Below are 20989 nucleotides of genomic sequence, written 5' to 3'. Positions count from 1 at the left end.
GCTGTGAATGAGGTTTTTAAAGGATGGTGCTATCAGAGAGAAGCTTCGTTTCAATCAGGCGATCAGGGAAGACCCCAAGATGAGGAGCCAGCTGACAGAAAGCAAGCACCGAAGAAGAGCAGTCAGTCAAAGGGATGGCTCGGGTGGAGATCTGGAGTTGGAAGAGAACTTGGCAGGATTTAGGAGGCTGACACAGCTGGTGAGGGGGAGAGTGGACGAAAAGGCCAGCCTCAGAGCGGAGGCTGACAGGCAAGGTGAAGCCCAGCCCCTTCAGATCTGATTGGCCACGGTGAGCAGTTTGGACTTTATTGTAGAGCAAAGGGAAGTCATTGAAAGGTTTTCAGCAGGGGAATGAAATGTCCTAGTTTTAATTTTAAAATTTTATTTCTCCCTGCTGTGTGAAGAATGAACAGGGAAAAAATCAAGAATGGTCAGAGGGAGACCAGATTAGAGGCCACCGGAATTTCAAGTGAGAAATGCAGGAGATAACAGAGAAGTGATACTCCTTCCTCAAGATTATGTTCTGTTTGTAAGCAAACATACACACACACACACACACACACACACACACACACGCACACACACACGCACAATGCATGCACACAATGAGTCAGATTATTAGGCAAATTCAATAAACTCAAATGTTTGGACACAGATCTTTGGAGACAAGAGCTGAGAACACTCCAGGACCTTCCCACTCCCTCTTCAGTTCTCATCCTCTGGCTTGACTATGGGGTCTTCAGATGGTCACCGTGCTTGCTCCCCTAGGTCAATACATCCTCGGAGACACTGTCTCTGCTGTCCCTAGCCAGTCCTCCCAAAGTTCCTCAGTTTGGATGTGACCATCTCAGGAGAAAACACACATCTGGAAAGCAGCTGCCTGGCCACTCTCACAAAATGCTCGTCGAATCCAGTTGAAGCTGGAGTGGAGGGAAGGCGTGGAGAACTAAGGGAAAACATGAAGCCCGTCCAAGATGGGATCTGGGTAGAGTGTCAGGGGCACCACCCCAGCTTTGGAGACATGCCTCTAGGGTAGCCCTTGGGATTTCAACTGGCCTTTGTGCCTTCCTCTGATCCCTGCAAAACCAGATGTGTCTCACAGCTGTGTACCATCTGCTACCCTCCATCCCAGAGGAAGCTAGAGTTTGGGGGTTAAGGAAGTGAGGCAAAGACAGTGACTCTTCTTTGGCTCTGGAGGGTGGATTAGAGGATTGAGTCTAGACTTCCCACGAAGTAGGCAAATGGGCTGGAATCCATCTGCACAGTGGCTCCCCCAAAATTCTCCCCTGGCATGGAAAAAAATGTTAAAGGAAACTCAATGTCCTGGGGCTTCCAAACTCCTTTCCTACTGAATGGTTCATAGACTCTGGCTTAGAGATTTCATCTTTCCCATTCACTCTACTTCCTGCCCCTCTTCCTTCCTCCACACCCCAAGCACTTGCACCCCGAGTTTCCAAACCTGGATCATTACAAGTCTAGCAGCATCTAGTTGGGCTGACATGCAATCTTCCCCAAAGGAAGAGAACTGAACTCCTATCCAGTAGATGATGTTATCAACCCCCTCCCTGATCTCAGAAGTTTGGTGCAACCCAGACATATGGATCTTTTTAGAGACTCATGCAATTTGGCAGCCCTGTTTCACACCCTCCAAGCCCTGCTGCTCTGACAGTGCTCTGCTGGGAGTGCACCAGGAGAGGGAATGAGCAGATCTGTGCAGATCTATTATTCTTGTTCTTCCCAGTCATTTCTCCTGCCAACTCTCCACTCAATCTGGAAAACAAAAATTGTTTCTTTCCTTGTTCAATCTTTGGCTGAAAACAGAGAGAGAGAGAGTGAGAGAGACAGAGAGAGAGAGATATGAGAGAAAGAACACAGAACTACACTGGTCGATTTTCTAAGACAAAGGCTCAGAGCTCCTCACCAGCTGTATTCTCTGCCTTGCTCCTCTTCCTCTTCTCTATCTCTAGTCACTCCAGGGAGAGCTATTCACATGCCGCACGTGTGTGTGATTGGTGCTGCTGAATTGTGCAGTGCACAGCCTGAGTACTGTCTACTTCATCCCTGCCTCCTCCATCAGGTAATCCATCCTGAGCCTCTGGTGAATAAATTCAGCCTCACTTTATATGTTCTAAAATATGAAAAATGTTTCTATGGAGACAAAAAGAGGTCTCTGAACCTTTGCAGATCCACATTTGCCCCCTTCCCCCAGCCAGACACAGAGAAGACTGGCCTGTCTTGGAGGAAAGAGAATTTTCTTGCTGCCCCTAGAAGAAAGAACAACTCCTCTGCTTGGAAAGCAGCAGCCAGAACTGCCAACGGAAGTATTCTGACACTCAGAGGTCTTCTCCCAGCATGAGACCTCTGGTGACCTGCCCCACCCCCAACTGGGGAATCTGTAAATTTTGAACCCTAAAGGGTGAGGCCATCTTGGATGAAGGAATTCACAGGAATCACAAATTCACAGGAATCAGGCCGCTCTTGGGCCATTTTCCCCACCCTCTGCCTCTAAGGTGGTCTCTTCTGGGCCCACAGAACCAACGCAGATGATAAGCAGGAGAAATGAGAATTGAGGAAAGCTTTGCCTTTTTCTTCTAGAGTCAGGCCTGGACCAACCACCTTATTTTATTTTTGATGGTTTCAAGACAGAAAAGACCTCTACACAAAGCATACGAGTCAATAGCTTGGGACAGATGTTTCCTTTCCAGCCACATTTTCCTGCCCCAAGTTAAAAATAGCCACCCTCTTTGCTTTGGCTTCCATAAGATGTATGTTATTAACACTCTCCAGTTGGGTTTGCAGAGACGAAGACTGATGGGTCCCCGAATTTTAAAGCCTATTGGCCTATGAACTAGATGCAATATTGAGTGCAAGAAGATCCAGCTCCTTGAAGGGGGTTCCAGGACACCTTCATGAGGGAAATCCCTTCCCTACACCAACCTTCAGGTAGCACCAGACAGAATTTCCAAGTGAGGAAGGCAGTTTGCTAAGTGGCGCCTCTTGTTTATCCATAAATCCTTCATCTTGGAATTTTCTTGAATCAATTACATGCTGACCCCCCAGGGCAGCCTGGACCCGCTTTGATACCCTGGCTTTAATGGAAACATACACGGTATCCACTAGCATTCATGAGCAATGACAAGATAGACCTGCACAACTGGGAAGATTTACTGAAGGCCTAGAACAGACACAAGGGAAAGCAGCAGAGACAACACCAGAAGTACAGCCTCACTCCCAGTCACAAACGGTGGAGGTCTGACCCATTCTCGGAGCGCTGCTTCCCTGGACTTAAAGGATGTTTATCCAAGTTGGTTTCATCATAGACACATTCACCCTTTAGCCAAGCTGTGTTCAGAATCACGAGGCCGCTCCCAGAGGGACTGCCCAGGTCCTGACAAAGCTAAAGAAAAGAACTATAATCGTGAATAATCGTCACACTTCTCACCTTCTCAAAATGAAAATAGCTTTGCTTATTATTTTTGTTTCTAAAATTAATGCACAGCTCTTGCAAATACCAAATGCACGGGCTGCCTACAGGAGTGGAGAAGAAAGTGAAATTTACCCATAACTTCACCATCACACACAACCCTTGTGTATGTACTGGATACATGTTACCACTTCACACACAAAACAGCATCAAACTGTGACATGCTTTCTTCTCACTTATATATTGCCAGCTCTTACCAGGTGCAGCAATGCCCAGAGAAGCTATGGGTTGTGAGAAAGTCTAGCCAGAATGCCACAGCCTTTCTCTTGGACTCCGAAGGTTGTCCCTTAGCAGCCAAACTGAGATGGTGGCCTGAGGCCAGTGCTTGGAGGGGAGGGGGAAATGAGACATTACATTTTATGCCTCTTTTCTAATCATCATTACATGTTTGCCTTTAATGATATCCCAAGGGGTCTGTGAAAGATGCCAACAGATTTTCTTGGGCGCCTGCATTGGGTGGTCAATCCAAGCTCACTCCCTTCTAAGGAACAGCCTCACCCACTCAAATGCAATGAGGGGTGTGATCCCAACATGTAATTCCTGCATACATACATCAACAACCACGAGTCATTTAAAAACTCGTATAACTTAAAAATTTGTAACAAGTTAAGACACAAATTACTCACGAACAAGTAATGATCTGGATTAAAAAGGAAACATACTCCAGATAAAGAACAGATTAATGAGACAGAAGGAATTTTATCAATAACAATTCGAAAAGTTTGATAAATACATAATTGCCTAGGAAAATAATAACATTTGCTCAAGAAGAAAAATTTTTTAAACTGAGAATTCATAACAATGAATGGAATCAGTGTTTTAAAATGTTCTCACACTAAATACTGGGCCCAAATGGTTTCATAGGCAAGTTCTAACAGATCTTTAAGGAAGTAATCATCCCAATCTTATAAAAACTCTTCCTGATAGAAAAAGAAAGAGAAAAGAAATACTCTCCAACTCAGTTTATAAGGATTTTATAACCCAATGCCAACATCAAACAATGACATAGTGATGGAGGAAAAAATACAGGCTCATTTCATTTATGAATACAGAAGCAAAAATCATAAATAGAACACTGGACTTGCAAATTAAATTCTATAGTTTATAAAAATGATAATAAACCATGACAAAGTTGGGCTTAATGCAAAGTTGGTTTAATGTTAGAAAAATCTATAAATGTAATTTACTGTACTACCATATTAAAGAAGAAAATGTGTATCATTCCGATAGATCTAGGTAAGACATTTTTAAAAATCATAGTAAATTCATTATTAAAGAAAGAAATCTTTCAGCAAATGAGGAATAGAAGGGAACGTGTTTAGCATGATACAAAGCACATATAAAAATTAAGCAAATGTTGAGAAAACACTAAAATATTAGCCTTTAAAATTGAGAATGAGGCAGAGATGTTTGGGATCACCACATCTTTAATCCTCGCAGCGAACATTCTTGCTAGGACATTACCTTAAAAAAATAATAATGATCATTCAGAGGGAGAAGGACTGGAAATAAGAAATAAAATTGTCACTATATGCAGCTGATATGATCATTTACATAGAAAATCCAAGGAATCTACAAACACTTAGGAATAATAGGAGAATTTCACAAGGGAGCTCAATAGAAGATTACTATAAAACAATGAATTGTTGTTTCATACCCCAGCAACAAAAATAATTAAAAAGAAGATATGATTTACAATAGCATTAGAGGACATCCATCATCTAGAAATAAATCTAACAAATGATGAATTACAACCACTGCAGGGAAAATCAGAAACTTTCAGGAAGACCCAAACAACAGAGGGCTATGCCAAGTTCACCGAAGGAAAGATTTGGTTCTCTCCAAATTAATTTACAGAGAAGTTCTGATCGAAATCCAAAAGGCTGTTTTTGGGGAAGAACCTGATAAGCAGATTCTAATACATATGAAAGAGTAAAGAGCAGAGAAAAGCAGGCTACTTTTCTGAAGAAAATTAGGGTCTTCCCTTGCGCTACCCATATCGGGACTTAGAAGCTGCAGTAGATGAGACAGCAGCAAAGGCCCTGGGGTACACAGGGTGACCAGCAGACAGAGTCCAGGAACAGGCCCACATTTATACAAAATGTTGGCATATGACAGGATGGCATTTCAGATCAGAGGGAAAGGGGAAGCTACACAGTAAACAGAATGGGAAAGTGGTTATCTGTGTGAAAAATATATGACATTGGATCAGTGCCAGTTACTCACCCTGGTCTCTAAGTTCCAACCCCACACTTCCAGACTCTTCTCTATAATGCTGGGGAGAGTGTGTGTTTGCTCCGTTATGGGAAAATATTCAGTTCTTCTACAGAGGCCAAGAAAAGCAAACAGGATGGGCAAAATTCATCAGCTGTGTTCACTGTAGATAATACATAAACAAGTCTTGCGAGACATTGGCAGAATTCAGATAAGCTAAAAGTAGGTAGCCAGTTTTTAATCTGCAAAGACATGTAAAAATAAAATAAATGGAATATATTGTAAAAACAATGGAATGAGCAAGAGTATTACTTGCCGGTGGAAAGGGATAGAAAGATTAAGTCGCCATAGGGTAGAGAGCATATCACCTCAGGGCTGAAAACCAGGTCATTATCTACCTAAATTGTCTGCCTGTTGGTGACACCATTCTGGTCCCTGTATGCTCTGCCCCAGAAATGCTAACAAAGGGGATAGCTGCACAGAACACTGACGAACTCTGTGAGGAGTAGATCTGGGACCAGGCCTACCTGCCCTTGCATAGCCCAACAGAGCAAGTGGTGGTGGCAACATTGGCTCCAACCATGTTCTGTCTACTGCTCTCTTACCTAACTTCAGTTCTGGTCCTCACAACCATAACATCGGAGCAGAACGGAAGACTGGGGTTCTTTCACCTGGCTTGCTCCCTATCCCATGCAGACTAACCTACAGCTCTTTCCTCTTCTTTCTGGCTGTATGTTTTCAACGGATTCAATAACCTTTGTGACCTGATCATCATAATTCAGCCTGAGACTTCTGGCTCTGTGGTCCCTAGAGCTGGTCTATGGCATAGCCAGAGGCTCCCGCTTCATGGAACTAATGTTCCACTAGACACTGGGGCCCGGAATTCACACGCCATATTTCCCAGACCCCCTTTCCTGTGGGTTTCCAGTTAGGTTCTGCCAAGAGGAGGCACTGGAGAGAGACTGGGAGGCGGGAAGAGGAAGGAATGGGCTTTAAGTCCTCGTGGCCTCCCTGTGGCATCTGAACACCTCTGCCACCAAGGCTACCTTCCTTGCTCAAATGGCATCTAAACCCTGAGAGTTTTTAAAGAGCCCAAATAAGTTTGCAACACGGGAAAAAGTGTTGATTCTATAATATGAAATCGGAAAATCAAAATGAACAAAAGTTGTATTTATTATCCATAAAAGGTAAACTTAGCCAACTTGTAAGCCACAATTCAACTCCAACAGTTTTATATAAATGTAATAAAGTTTGAATAATAAGAACCAAATGACGTATACACTTTAAAACTCAAAAAAAATTTTTAATCATTTTCTTTTTTTTTTTTTTTAACTCAGAGAAGTTATATTTAACATGGAGTGCAAGTCTATTTTAAATGGCTTGATACTATGTGTGTGTGTTGAGGCTGAGATGGAGCAACGTGCCACAGTAAGAATGGTCATGACCTAGAGGTCTGTAAAGGGCCTGACAGAGCCTCTCACTCTGGATCTTTCTGTGGCACCCTCCACTATGAGCAGTATAGTCACCATCCTCTTCTAGCACCAGATTAAGTGGTGAAGTAGGGGGCAGAGACGCCAACGGGCAGCCAAGAAAGTCTAGAGCTTTGAGGAGACTTGAGAACTTACCTCTCTCTAACCGTGAGGAAACAGGAGAAAACAGGAAACCGGAAACAGACCGTGAGGCAGGAGCCCCAGGTGGACTCCTCTCCAGTGGTCGGACCGAACCAGAGTGTGTGAGTGGTTGGGCCAAGCTTCTGTGTGCTTGAAGTGGTGTGTCTCAGTGACTCTGGAAAATAGGAAGGGTAACCACTAGTGGTTACCCCAGTGGAACAGGTGTGGTGCAGACCAGAGAAGAACAGCTCTGGTTTCTCAGAGGCAGGGATGTGCTGGTTTCCCATCCCTTTACTCCTATTTTTCCTCCCGGAAGGCTGCCCTCCACTTTGCACCCAACATGTCTTCTTTCTAAACTAGGGCTTCTTGAACTTAGTGTGCATAAGAATCCCGGGTACTGCCTATGAAATTGCACATTCCGGACCCTAACCTTGATTCTGTGGAGACCACGCTTTGAGAAGGTCTGCCCCAAAGCTAGTTGAGAAATTCAGGTGCTAGAGACAAGTTCTTTTCTGTCTCCTGTGGGCCAGCTAGGGCAGACAAACGTCATTTGAAATAACCAGAAGAAAAGGCAAAGAGTGAAGGAAGAGCCATCTAAGCCAAATTGGTTTTCCTGTCTAACAAGGATTAGAACCTCACATTTTGTTCAGGATCTCTCATTGGGTGTGAAGCAGCCCCAGCCCCTGGAGCTGAGAAAGTGGGGGGGGGGGGGCGGCTAAGAAGGGGAGTGGGAGAGGAGCTCTCCTCTTTTCTTTATTATTGGGAGTCCCAAGGACAAATGCCTGATTTTAAAATGTATTTTTCAGCCTTTTCTGTCTCTAGCTGCAGGCCTTTGAGATCACAACGGTGATCAGATCTGAATCACCATTTACACTTTGAAACAGATTCATTCCATACCATTGTGTTCTATCAAATTTGCATCTTAAGCCTTTGGTTTTACTGCATGATGAAAGGCATTGTTTCCTACTTAAAGGAAAATTAGCCAACAGGATCAGAATAGAGAGCTTTGGATTTTGTTTTTAGGCCAGGACTGACTTCTGTACAAACCAAATAATAGTAGATCAGAGAAAGACTGTAAAGATTAGTCTACTTTCATGATGCTAGGGAGTCTGCGGGCCAGTAAATCAAGAGAAATCAGAGGGAGCTGGTCTGACCTTCCTTCCCCCCCTGCTCTGGCTGTGTGGCGCCCACATCATGGAAGACGGTGGACTGGGTATTCCTAACCCTGTGATTCCATTCGGGACCTCAGAGCACATTCCGAGACTGTGGTTTATCTTATCCCCTCCCTGGTGCCATCATCTGTTCCTGCCTCGCCCTCTGTCCTCCAGCCTCTACCTCCCCCATTCAAACCAATCTGCGACTAGGCTGACTGCCCAGCTCAGTTTACCAACCTCTAGAACAACTAGTGAGGAATAAGGAGCTCCAGGATCAGTCAGGTAGTAGAGGGTGGGGTCAGGGAAGTCCTTTCCCTGAAGAAAGAGCAAGATAAAGCCTGCAGAGCCACAGACCCAGAGCTGGAGAGGGGGTACCCAACAAAGAGCCTCCTAGGGGTGGGGAGAGTCCTTCGTCTTGATGATGGTGACTGGCTCAAACTATGTGGGAAATTAGGGACGGTCACAGGAAAAGCCCTCCAAATTAACACAAATAGACAAATCCTGCAGGGGGAAAAAGAAGTGAGAAGAAAATCGACAAGGATGCTTTGGGCGGGTGAAACGAATGACTGCTACATTTATGTGTCCTGCTCTGTCTTTATGCTTCCTTAACATGCGGCACAGTCTCTGGTGTGACAGTCACGAAATGCAGCAGGCATGTGCCGAGCTTTACCTAATATTCAGTATACTCACACTTGTAAACTCAGCTCCTCACAGCCAAGTCCTTCAGCGACACTGTTCTCGGCTTAAAGTTGAATATAAAGGAAAACAAAAAGGAAAGAACACACACGGAACTCCGAGGAAACCTGCCCCGGCCACCGGCCAGGCTGACACAAAGGGGTTAAAAGTTAAGTGGAAGTCGAGCTTGAAGGAGTAAGACGGGCCTCTATATAAAGTTGAACGAGTCGTCTGGGGCCCACACAAACCTCCACCTTTTTTGGCCTCCTCGGCGGCAACCCCGGCCCCTGCTAACGTCCTCCGCCTGTGGGACTGAGCGGGGAAGCTCACGGTAGTGGCGGCCAAGGAGAGGGGCCGGCCTTGCCAGGAATAAAGAGGGAGGGGAGGGGAAAAAGCCAGCTCGCCCACCCCGCTCCCGGGCGGAGGGCGGGGGCAGCGCGTCCCGCGGGCCGAGCGCCTCTCGGGCTGAGCGCATCTCTCCGGAGCGGCGCGGGAAGGATGCTGGTCGGCAGGGGCGCGCGCGCGTGGCGCGGGATGCCGCGGGGCTGGACCGCGCTCTGCCTGCTCAGTCTGCTGCGTGAGTACCGGCTGCGCGCCCGGGCGGCCGGGGTGGGTCCTCGCTCTCCCGCGGCCGAGCGCGCAGAGCCCCCGGGGCGCGGGGGGAAAGGGACCCCGACCCCCACCCACGCCCCACGCCCACGGCGGCTCGGGGCTCCGGCGCGACCGGGGCCCTTTGAACCGCGCCCCGCTGGGAGCGGCGCGTCACCTGGGAAGCGGCGAGGTGGACGGGCAGGGCGGGGGACCCCCGCTGCCAGGGTCAGCTCCCCAAGGTACGCGCCCTAGGCTTCCCGGAGTCGGAGCCCTGAGACTCCTTGGAGTTGTTTCTAAAGTAAAGCGCTTCGAAGATTGCCAGAGTCTGTTCGCGTGGCTAGAGGTGCAGAGCGCAAAGTTGGAGCCAGAGCCAGGAGAGGGGAGGAGAGAAGAGGGAAAGTTTTGCGTCTGGGAGTTGATTCCGAAAGCCCAGGCCTGAGCGGCTGCTGGGAAAAAAGCGCAGGCGCCCGCTAGACCACCGGGACAGGGCAAGTCTGAATTGGACCTTTAAGGAACGGGATCGAGGCCAGCCTGGGAAGAGGTCCCGGCTCTGAAGCCCTGGAGGCCCAGGAGTCCCACTGAGTTAGATGACCAGGGGAGTATGGAGTGAAGAACAGACCTTGAAACGATCCTTGCCTTTAGGATGGGAAAGCTGAATTACAACTGCCTCTTCCCACACCCACTCCCACTCCCAATCCGCTGGAGAGAAGCTGGCGGCAGATGGAGACTGTTCTGCGCGCTGCCTCCTTCTCCCCGGGCACCCCCAACCCTGGCACCAACTGAGACTTGTTACATTTGGGGGCTTTTTTCCCCTCCCTCAACCCCCCCTTCCCAAGTTCTAAAACTAGTGAATAGGTTAGCAGCCTAGTGGATGTCCTTCCACTCACCCACACTTGCCCCTACTCCTTAAGCTCTTGCTCTCACTTTGGTGAGGAGGTAATAGACCCTTAATAAATATTTATTCTTAATTGCTTTCATTTGGGGATAACGTTCTCCATCTCATCGCCTTGTGTTTAGAAGCTTTTCAACTTGGTTGGTTCTCCCTTTTGCTCAAGATTCTGCTTCCAGCCCTCTGGGGCTCCCAACTCCCTACTCTTCCTCCGAAAGGCCACCCACCAGGGCCCCACAGAGTGGGGCCAGCTAGGCCCCTTTGCTCTCATTGTCCTCTGCTGTCCCCCGCTGTGCCCACCCAGTTGGAGAGAGACTCTGGGCTTGAGAAAGCTCTAAGTTAGTCTCTGGGTTGACCAGTTGGCAGCTGTGGACCTGTTGGGCAGGGAAAAAAGCTGTCACAGAGCTGATGAAGTCCTAGACCGGGGAACTCCCCTGGGTGCTAGAAGGTGCTCTCCCAGCAGGGGGGAGTTGATGAACAGCTGATTAAATGTTCTTCTCTCCTTTGGCTACACAGCTTATGATGACCTGGTCCCGGGCCGAGTGAGGCCCACCCTTTTTTTATTTCCTCAGCTGGCCAATTTCAGTCTTGCCTTGGCCTGCAGCAGGAGGTGGGGAGAGAGACTGAACTCTGGCAAAATCTGGGCCAGATATGCTGAGAATTCCCTTGTCTCAGCTTTGGGGGTGACAGCTGGGGCATAGATCCCTATTTGCAATCTTGCCAGATGTCTTGGGTCAGTCTGGAGCTTTATATCTTCCCTGAGAACTTTCTAGGGTTTGTTTATTTATTTATTTATTTAATGCCAGGAGTCATTTTCTGTCTTGGTATACATTTTGGGACAAATGAGTGAGTGACCATTTGCTAACAGAGGAATATTGCAGGAATTTCGTGTTGTTACTGGAAATTTTAGGGCACTGAGGGGTTGATGGGTTTTGTGTCATGTACGCTGACAGAGAGCTTTGTTCCTGGAGGTCTTTCTGTCCCCATGAGAAGTTGGCATAAGGATGAGCACAACAGCCAACCAAAAGTAGACTCCTCGGGCTGAGGACGGGCTGCCTGGGCGGTGACCAGAGTCAGAGTGGGAGCTCAGAGGCCACCAGGTAGCACTGCCATGCCACCAGCTAGGAGGAGAAGCTTTTCAGGAGAATAGGAAACCCTGCTTGTCAGGCTCAGAGTATCTGTTTCCTCCAAGACCTCCAGGGCCTATCTTTCCTCTCGCCATAAGGACACCCCTCCCCTCCCCCCCGTCCCACCCCTTCACATTCCTCGTCTTCCTTTGGGTCCTTCGTGCGTGCTGACCCCACACCCATATCCTGTCTGGGGCTACATGTAAGAGGGGAAAAAAGAAAAGGGAAAAGAATTTTATCAGATATTTTCCAGAAGAGAGAGGACTCCACCCTTTGAATCTCTGCCACATGGCGACTGAGGAGGAGCAGCCTTGGGGACCTCTGACTAATTCAGTGGCCCCCAGTGGTCCCCCTTGGAGGGTCGGTCCAGCTGGCAGCACCTTTGCCAATGCGAGTCTCCAGCAGCATTCCTGTCAGACTGAGAAAACACGCCCGGGCATCTTCGTTCTTATCCCTTTGGCTCCACCTCCTGGGCCGCCTTGCTCCCGTGTCCTCACCTCTTTGCTTCTCTGAGTCTTTTGTCTCCAAGAGCTCAGGGCAAGGAGTGCCAAACTGCAGCAGATAAACTCGGGCGCAGCGTCTTACAAAAACAAATTTTAAAAAGAGGAACAAATTCCACTTCGCGGGGCCTCGTTGCCTGATTTCCTTTAGAGCCCAGGCAGGAGGGCCTGGGCTCACTTTCAGGGCTGGATGGTTACTCAGCTCCGCTGAGGGCGCCTGGCCTCCCTCTCTAGTTGACTTTGCCTGATCTCACGAAATGGTCCCGCGTGTGGGGAAGTGAGAATGTGAAGGTGTGGAAAAAGAACAAAACACCACCCTCCAAAAGAAAACGCTCGGAGTTGCCAGGGCAGAATTTCCTATTTTTCTGGATTTTGACTTCTCTAATGAGAACATTCTCTTCCCTTCTCAGCTAAGAAATAAAAACACATTATCTATAATTTTTCATCCCGAAGGCTCCTGACTTTGCTGAGGAGAAAGGGGCATGCATCCTGGGGGAGTAAGCTGCACACAAATAGGGATGGACCAAGGTGTCCTCCGTCGTAGCACCTGTACTCTGTGGCCTCCCCACCCCCATCCCAGACCAATCTGCTTCCCTTTGGATGTGAAGGAAAAGGCCTTTGGCTTAATTGGGAAGTCTGCTTCTTCTTCATCTGTGGGGAAAAGACACTAAGAACCCACAACTGATACCTTGTAGCAGAGCAGCATCTCTAGATGGCCAGTTTTGTTGTTAAAGAAAATGTCTTGGGGCTCCTGGGTGGCTCAGTGAGTTAAGCCTCCATCTTTGGCTCAGGTCATGATCTCGGGGTCCTGGGATTGAGCCCCACTTCGGGCTTTCTGCTCCACAGGGACCCTGCTTCCCCCTCTCTCTTTGTCTACCTTTCTGTCTGCTTGTGATCTCTGTCTGTCAAATAAATAAATAAAATCTTAAAAAATAAAAAAAAAGAAAGAAAAGAAAATGCCTTAATGAATCCCTGGGTGGGGAAAACAAACAAACAAACCAGGCCCTGGATATGCAGGGACAGACAGAAGACTGAGATGCTGAGTAGGATAAAAATTAAATGGAACTTTGTGTTTAACGAGCCCAAGAGACGCAGGCTGCAGGGATCCAGAGGCCAGAAGGAAGAGAGTGAGAGAAGGGGAGGTCCCTGAACCACCAAAGAAACAGTGGTGCCCAAGGGTGGAAAAGTCGCTTCAAGAAGAAACTCTCTGGTGTGACAAGGGTGCTTAACACAGTGACGTCTAAGGAGTTCAAGCTTATGCCGTTGTCTCTTCTGGGTTGGGCTGTGAGCTGGCACCAGGCTCTCAAACCTCTGATAGACATACATTTGCCTGGTATTAGTGTGCTCTGGAAGAAAGGACTGGGTGCTTGGTTGGCACCAAGGAGAACGGCAGCAGCCTGAGGACAGGGAGGCACAGAGCTGCAGAAAAGGAGTCCGTGGAGAATGAAGGAAGAGGGGACTGGGGGAAACGGAGGGCCCGCAGGGAAAGCTCGGAGCCTGGGGTTCCAGGGTGAGTAGGTGGGGGCCAAGGCCAGCTATTTTCCTGTTAAAGGGGAGTCCCAGTCCGCTGCTAGCCCCAGGCCACAGACACTTGGTTTATGCTCAACTTCTCAACTTCGATTCAGAGGAACCGTAGGAAGGTGACAGGCAGGTTCTTTGTGCCAGTCCAAGATGCCCAATCTCAATGAAACACCTAACAAGCACACTTCCTCACTGCTCCCGGAAAAGGCGGGTGGCACTTCCCCAGTTCATTCCATTTAAAAACAAAACAAAACAAACAACAATAATAAGACGGTGTTTTCAGCTTTTCTTTGTAGGACAATGAAGTTAGCTTTCTTGTATCTTCTAATCATTAACTTTCAATTCTGTTCTTAATTAGAATCAGTTAATCTTCAGGAACTTTTTTCTTTTTTTAAAGATTTTATTTATTTGAGAGAGAGAGAGAAAGAGCACAAGCAGGGGGAGCAGCAGAGGGAGAGGGAGATGCAGACTCCCCCTGAGCAGGGAGTCTTATGTGGGGCTGATCCTGGGACTCCAGGATCCTGACCTGACCTGAAGGCAAAAGCCTAACCCACTGAGTCACCCACTGGGTGCTCCAATCTTCAGTAACCTCTAATCTAATTCTATTCTTGGAACGAGCACAGAACAAATGTGATCTTTCTTCCTGACAATCCTTACGGATCTGTCTGGCCCCACTAGATGATAAACTCCCTGAGGACAGGGATTATTTAATTTGGCATTACCCACCCCACAAGGCAGGAAGGAATCTTCTCTTGTTCTGTGCTCCCCACAGCACTAAGCATGGTCCTTTATACATCACTGGTGCTTAGGACAAAAAATAAGTGTGACTAAGTAAGTGAAATGAGTCTTGAATAAAGTCTTAAATAAATTAAGTTATTTATTCTCCCTTCCCAGATTCTTCTTTTCTGGATCAGAGGTTGGCAAACTTTTTCTGTCAAGAGCCACATAGTAAATATTGTGGACTCTGGAAGCCATATGTTGTCTCTGATGCATATTCCACCCTGTTTTATGTTACAACACTTGAAACATGTAAAAGCCCTTCTTAGCTCACTGGCCATACAACACACGGCCTGTGGGCGGTTTGGGTCCAGCAGCTGTTCGCCAACTCCCGATCTAGATGAAATAACTCCAGGCCCTCAGCCATATGAGATTTGGTTTCTAGAGCTCTCCTAATTCTGCTTATCCACCCAGGGTCGCTCCCTAACTTAATAAATTCCCTCTTCAACTAGAGCCCTGAATGAGACGGCTCTCCATAGAGGAGGTGAGCGTGAATACGCCTTCCACGGGCACGGTGCCATCTGAGGGCTTCTCCTGAGCTCAGACGGTCGTGCTTCACACCCTGAGTAAAACTGATAAGTCCAAGAGACGCTTCCGACACTAAAGAAATTAATAATGTAACTGAGCGACAAGACCTATACTCAGGAAGCAGCGTATATGATTTTGAGCCAGATAAGTGGCAGAGAGACGTGTCTGAAGGCCTCTGAGAAGCAGAAGGAAGGGGCCCCCGACTAAAGATAACCGCTATTTCTTGAGCGTTTACCAGCTGGGCTAACTGCTTTATGCCCCTTCTCTCCTCTGCTGCTCAAAACAACTAGGAGGTAGGGGCGGTTTTTATTCCCATTTCACAGGTAAGGTCTAGAGTATGGAGGAACCCTCGTTCCAAGCCCTGACAGCAAGCACGGGGAAAAGAAACCTCGGTACAAGGTCTGAGGGCAAAGCTTACCCTTTACATGGAGGCTTCACTGACTTTTCAGAAACAGAGGCTGTGGGGCGCCTGGGTGGCTCAGTTGATTAAGCCTCTGCCTTCGGCTCAGGTCATGATCCCAGGGTCGTGGGATGGAGCCCCACATTGGGCTCCTTGCTCCACGGGGAGTCTGCTCCCCGCCCCCACTCCGCCTGCAGCTCCCTCTGCTTGTGTGTGCTCTCCCTCTCTCTGACAAATAAATAAATAAAACCTTAAAAAAAAAAAAAAGTAAAGAAAAGAAAAAAGAAAAACAGGCTGGGGCTTCCCAGCAGAAGCAGCAGGCTGCTGCTTCCCAGTACTCTCTCCCGGTGGGCTGAGATACCCAAGAATTCCTCCCAGAGACCCCTCTGGGGCCGGCTGCTGCCAGGATTGGAACAGAAGAGTCGGATGCAGCCTGCTGACCCGGAGATCAGGAAACACCTGCAAAAACCCCCACTAAACCTAAGAGGGTCTTTGGAAAGCAAGACCAAGAGGCACCTCAGTGTCTCGGTCAGTTAAGTGTCTGCCTTGGGCTTGGGTCATGATTTTGGGGTCCTGGGATCGAGCCCCACCGTGGTCATGGAATCCTTGTTCAGCACAGAGTCTTCCTTCTCCGTCTCTCTCTCTGCCCTTCCCTCACTTGTGCTCTCTCTCGCTCTCTTTCCCTCTCAGATAAGTAAATAAATAAAATCTTAAAAAACAAAACAAAACAATTCCAAGTATAGTCTCCAAGACATGGGAATTTAGCTGGTTAGGGAGCAGAGTTTTCTGGATCAGAGATGCTGTACACCCTCTTTCAAGATGAAAAGATTCTCCATTTTACTTGTAGGTAGAAATATCTTAAAAATGTAATATCTTGGGCCCCTGCTTCCTTAGGGTGTCCCTCAAAAAGAGGACTTTAACTTTTATGACTCAGTTGGATGTGGAAAATAATTTGGTTATGTTGCAACTCAGTGACTTTGTTCATGCTTATTAAGGTGTATGTATTTATTGACTCCTACCCTAAATGATTCCAGACTGGTGTGGGTTTTAATACTCATGTCTGTTTTTCATTTATCTGTTTCTTCTTTTATAAGCTGTTGTTTCTCTTTATTGATTGCTTCTAAGAGTCTCTAAGTTTTAGCTTTTAGCTAGGATATCTGATAATAAAGCTTGTTAGAGCCACGTGGAAAATGAGAATAATCACCTCGGAATAAGTACTTATAAGTTAAAAGCATTACTTTTACTACATGACTTTCGTGACCTCTATTTGGCCATTTTGGCTTCTTACCCTCGTTTTGCTAACTACCTGATACCTTGTTTCCTCCCTTTGCCCCAATATCAAACAGGTTACCCACAGTCAAATCAGGTGCTTAGGGAGATACAGCTAATAAAGGTAGAATCAGAAGTAAACAGCAGAAGATAGCCTTTTGTTTGATTTTAAATTGTACTTTTGTTGGATTTTAATCTGTTTGTAAATTTTAAAATGCTCTGTGGGTTGGGGCTAAGGGTTATGTTTCTGAAAGGCTCCGGTCAAGAATGCAATGGGGTGGTGCTTTCACCATTGTCTCCTAGAATCTAACTGGTAAGCTGCTGTAACTCCCTTATGGAGTTGGGGGAAAGGAAGCTCAGATAAAGAAGGCTCAGCATTTGATGGTTTAATGCCATGGGGACGTGTGTGGGAAGATGGGATATAAAGAGACCTGGGGCCAGTCTTGCTTCATGTAAATTTTACTCCTGTGAGATGCAGTCTTCTCATGGGAGCCTTAGAATCTGGGAAACCACGAGGTTCCCTCCTGGCCAGTCCCTCTGCTGCAGCCCCTTGGTTGGACTGGCTTCCAGGGCCCGACCACTGTGACCCCTCGCTCTACACCAACTCACAACATACCCCATCACTGAGCCTTGCCTTTCTGGTCTCCATCTTTGATCTGTTTCTCCAGGTTCTCAGCAGGCATCCCTGCCCACTCCAGGCTCAGGGACGTGATTCTGAGGTTGAGCTTTCATTCTCTTTGCTGATGGATCCTGCTACCTGTTGCTCAGAATTTGGCCAGCTTGGGGGGCAAGAGGAGGCTGCGGCCACCGGGAGCCAGACCCTAGTGGGTCAGTAGCTGGCCTGGGTCCCGGGTTGCTTCACTCATCTGGCACAGACACCTCTGTCCTCAATGAGCAGCAGGTCTCCGCTCACATCTGGAAAAGTTCAAAACTGTTTGTCTGGGTGAAGGAGGTCCTGGGGGAGGGGATTCAAAAGCATGACATCACCTCAGTCAGACCCAGCTTTCTTTGGAAAGAGAAAAGGGCTGGGCCAGGCTGGGCTGGCCTAAGCCAGATAGGATTCCCAGGAATTGATGTGTTGGAAGGAAGAAGAGGAAAGGGTGGGAAGGAAGCATGATGCCAAGGCGGAGTTCCAGCGGTGCCTTGGAGTCGTACCCAGGGAGGATGACCCTTCAATTCAGTGACCACGTGTCCCCACCCCGTGCCCCCTTCAGTGAGTTTATACCTTAGGGGCAGATTGCTAAACAGGTCCTATCTAGGGGCAGTGGAAGACTGGATCTGCTTCCCATGTATTTTATCTTGATAAGCCCACCTTCCACCGGGCCCAGATAGGAGCCCATTCTTTTCTGTCTGGAAGGGAGGGGGGAGGATGCATCCTGATTCTTAGCAGTTTAGACTCCCTGACCCTCTTGCTCCTTCCATTCAAGTGTCTGCTAAACCTCAGAGGCCCCATTGCTCTCTGCCCCACGTAAACTATGGCTTCCCCTCTTGGCCAAAACCGTGGCCAAGATCCTTATCTCTAAAATGGAGATGGTAATATCACTTCTTCTTCCTGCTTACCTGCACATAATATTAAGATATGATTACTGTCCTCACCATGCATATCAATCTACTTGTAGCAGGTGGGGAGGGAGGCTGATGTGGGAGCGTGAGACCGCTCACCGATTTTAAGGGCAGCATTCTTGGTCCCAAGTGAATTACAATGAAACAAAACCCTAATTTCCCTCTGGATGCTGAGGGAAAGAAGAGGTGTCATTCTACATTGCTATTTACCTGGAAACCCCCCAAAATACAGACCTAGATCTTAATCAGGAAAATTTAAAAATAAGCTTTGGGTGGTCTGGGATCCTCAGGCATCTTTCCTTAAGGGTGGTGCTGCTGGATGCTGACCTCTGGGTACCAAGTCCGTCCCCAAAGTTCCTAAAGCCCAAACAAGAGTAGAATAGAGGCCCTCAGTCTTATCCAAGTACTCCCAAGTTATCAGTTAGCTTATAAATGAAATATCCTCTAGCCCCTTACCTCAAAAAACATACCTTCATGGCCTTCTGGAAGGCCAAGTTTGAATTTGGGACCCTGTCAGTCTCTGAATTCAAGGCCACAGTGTGGCTGAGCAGGAAGAGATGGCCTTTGGTCCCAGCGTGTCTTTCTGGCCTTTTCCCCCACAAATCTGGCACACATTGTGGGGGATCTTGCATGCAAGTGACGCACACATCACCCACATGCTTCACGTGTCCCCCTTCTTCCTGAAACAGCCACCTCTTGGCCACCCTCACGCCTTGGAGGTGCATTCACCCTCCGAAGGATGGACAACTGGGAGAAAAGGCCCCTTGAAGATCCTCAAGTGGGCAAAGAGCCATTTGGGCAAGAGGTTCTAGGAGTTCTGGTCCCCACCGTATGACCTAGAAGAGAGGGTACATCTCTGTTGGGTCCCTGGACTCCTCACGGTTTGGGGCAGGGCAGTAGGAGGAGGAACAAAATACAGACTTTAAAGCTCAGGGTCCAGTCAGGAGGCTTCTCCTCTCTGGGTGTAAGGATGGCACTGGGAGGTGCCCCAGGAAACACGGAAGGGCAAGGACCCTCAGGAAGATCTTCAGAGAATAATTAAATCCAGGAAGAGTATGGTATACCAATTCAACATTTGTTGTTCATTTTCCCAACAATCCATGGAGGGAAAGACACTTACTCTTGAGATGGGTAAACTGAGACACACACAGAGACACACAGGCACACGCATTAAACTATGTGGTTATTGGCAGAGCCAGAACTAGGCTTTCTTCCCACCCCATTTGATGGGCAGCCAGGCCTTATGTTCTCTAATCCATCCACTGGATTCCTAGGTCAGAGCTTCTTGAAAGAAATCTTGGGGCCGGGGGTTGGCCTTCTGAGTTCCTCAACAAAAGACAAGGAGAGGAAGGGTTTGCAGATCATAAGGGAAAGAATGGAGGGAGTTTGGGAGTGGGAAAGCCTTAGACTGAGAGAAGCTTTTTAAGGGGGTTGCCTAGAGATGGCATGACTCTAGTGATTATTCCAAGACTCTATTACTCTAGGGGATAGAGAGCGACAGAAGAGAGGAAGACCCATTAAAAAGGAAATAAAGGTACTTCCTCTCCTATAGTTTAGATCTCTGTGATATTTATTCAGATAGAATCTGATATTTTAATATTTTATTTTAACATGTTACAAACATTGCCTTATATTCTCATGTGGCTTTAGTTTTTTTTTTTTTCACAATTGTTTATCTGTGATGATTATGGTATGTGAAATGCATCTAGCATTTATCCTGTTGTAATTCATTTAGTTGCTTTCCACTTTCCCCTCCTATAAATAGTACCATATTAGACACTTGGTGTATGCAAGCTTTTCCTTCCTTATTTTCCTAGGGAAAATCTAGTAGTGAGAAATTAGTCACCTGTCCAGAAGGATATTCTTGATGTCATGATGTCATGAGACTCCAAGATGATTTCAGTTCTGACTTGTCCTCCTTGTTTCTTTATAGCCTCTGGGTTCACAACTGTGGAAAACATAACTTCTATTACCACACATTCAACCCCCCAAGAATTAACTTCAGCTGTTTCTGCAAATGTATCCAACCAGGAAACCACCACACAAAGTCCTCTTGGAGATACCACCCCGCTCTCTGTCTCTCGAGACACCAGTGGGACCACAACAGCCATCTCAGGTAAAGTGCTTGTCTCAGGCCCCAGAGGGCCTGCTGCTGGTGCCTGGGTAAAGCATTAGGATATTGCCACCACCAGGCCTGCTTTCCCCCACAGATGGAAATACGCAAGCCCCTTGAAATATGATTTGTGCGTCATGCTTAGGGGACCCTGAAGTAAGTTGCTGATGATTCTCCTATAGTGACAGCTTGCTCTCGGGCAGCTTTGGCAGCTAATCCTGATCAGTCATTCTCCTTGTACTCTGCTCTCGTGCTGAGTTCACGTTAGTGATGAAATAAGGATCAGATGAGGACTCCCTAGAAATCTCTAATCTCTTTAGGTTCAAAGTGCTTTTTGACTTCTTTAGGGTAGATCAGAATCCAGTTCAATGTTAGAATCCCAAAAGAACCTCTAGTAATATTCTCAGTTATAGCTGTGGTTCCAACAGCTGGCTTGAAATCACTTTGGTAAGGGTTAGGACATGAAGTAGCTCTTAACTTCCCAAATTCCCTTTTCTGGGAAGTCCATGCCCATATCATTCTCTATAAGATTTTAATTCAAGATGGTGAACTGAGATGTGTGTAGGGGTGTGTG

At 47.3% G+C, this 20989-nt stretch overlaps 1 protein-coding gene and 1 long non-coding RNA gene across 5 annotated transcripts in view; one reads left to right on the top strand and one right to left on the bottom strand.

Moving 5' to 3' along the window:
- Nucleotides 1–2179: 2179 nt before the first annotated feature.
- On the bottom strand, nucleotides 2180–10346 carry LOC116576122. 3 transcript variants are annotated; one of them, XR_004280056.1, is made up of 5 exons: nucleotides 9904–10346; nucleotides 8700–9204; nucleotides 7324–7483; nucleotides 5711–5940; nucleotides 4443–4948 (listed from the first exon to the last, which is right to left on the bottom strand). It is a non-coding gene; the product is annotated as an uncharacterized LOC116576122 (long non-coding RNA). The 3 variants fall into 3 exon arrangements; XR_004280057.1 differs by lacking the exons at nucleotides 4443–4948; nucleotides 9904–10346 and adding an exon at nucleotides 2180–3397 and having other exon boundaries at nucleotides 8700–9143; XR_004280058.1 differs by lacking the exon at nucleotides 9904–10346 and having other exon boundaries at nucleotides 5711–5807; nucleotides 8700–9143.
- The window catches only part of CD34 (CD34 molecule), a 24281-nt gene continuing 12903 nt past the window's right edge, over nucleotides 9612–20989 (top strand). For both annotated transcript variants that reach the window (XM_032317945.1, XM_032317946.1), the window contains exons 1-2: nucleotides 9612–9714; nucleotides 20236–20418. In XM_032317945.1, coding sequence (XP_032173836.1) covers nucleotides 9636–9714; nucleotides 20236–20418 — 262 coding nt within the window. In that variant the 5' untranslated portion in view covers nucleotides 9612–9635. The remainder of the gene's footprint in view (nucleotides 9715–20235; nucleotides 20419–20989) is intronic.

The sequence above is a fragment of the Mustela erminea genome, chromosome 17 (assembly GCF_009829155.1).
Source record: "Mustela erminea isolate mMusErm1 chromosome 17, mMusErm1.Pri, whole genome shotgun sequence".
Taxonomy (NCBI): Eukaryota; Metazoa; Chordata; class Mammalia; order Carnivora; family Mustelidae; genus Mustela; species Mustela erminea.
The sequence above is the reverse complement of the archived record's forward strand: the minus strand, read 5'-3'. Positions and strand labels throughout refer to the sequence as shown.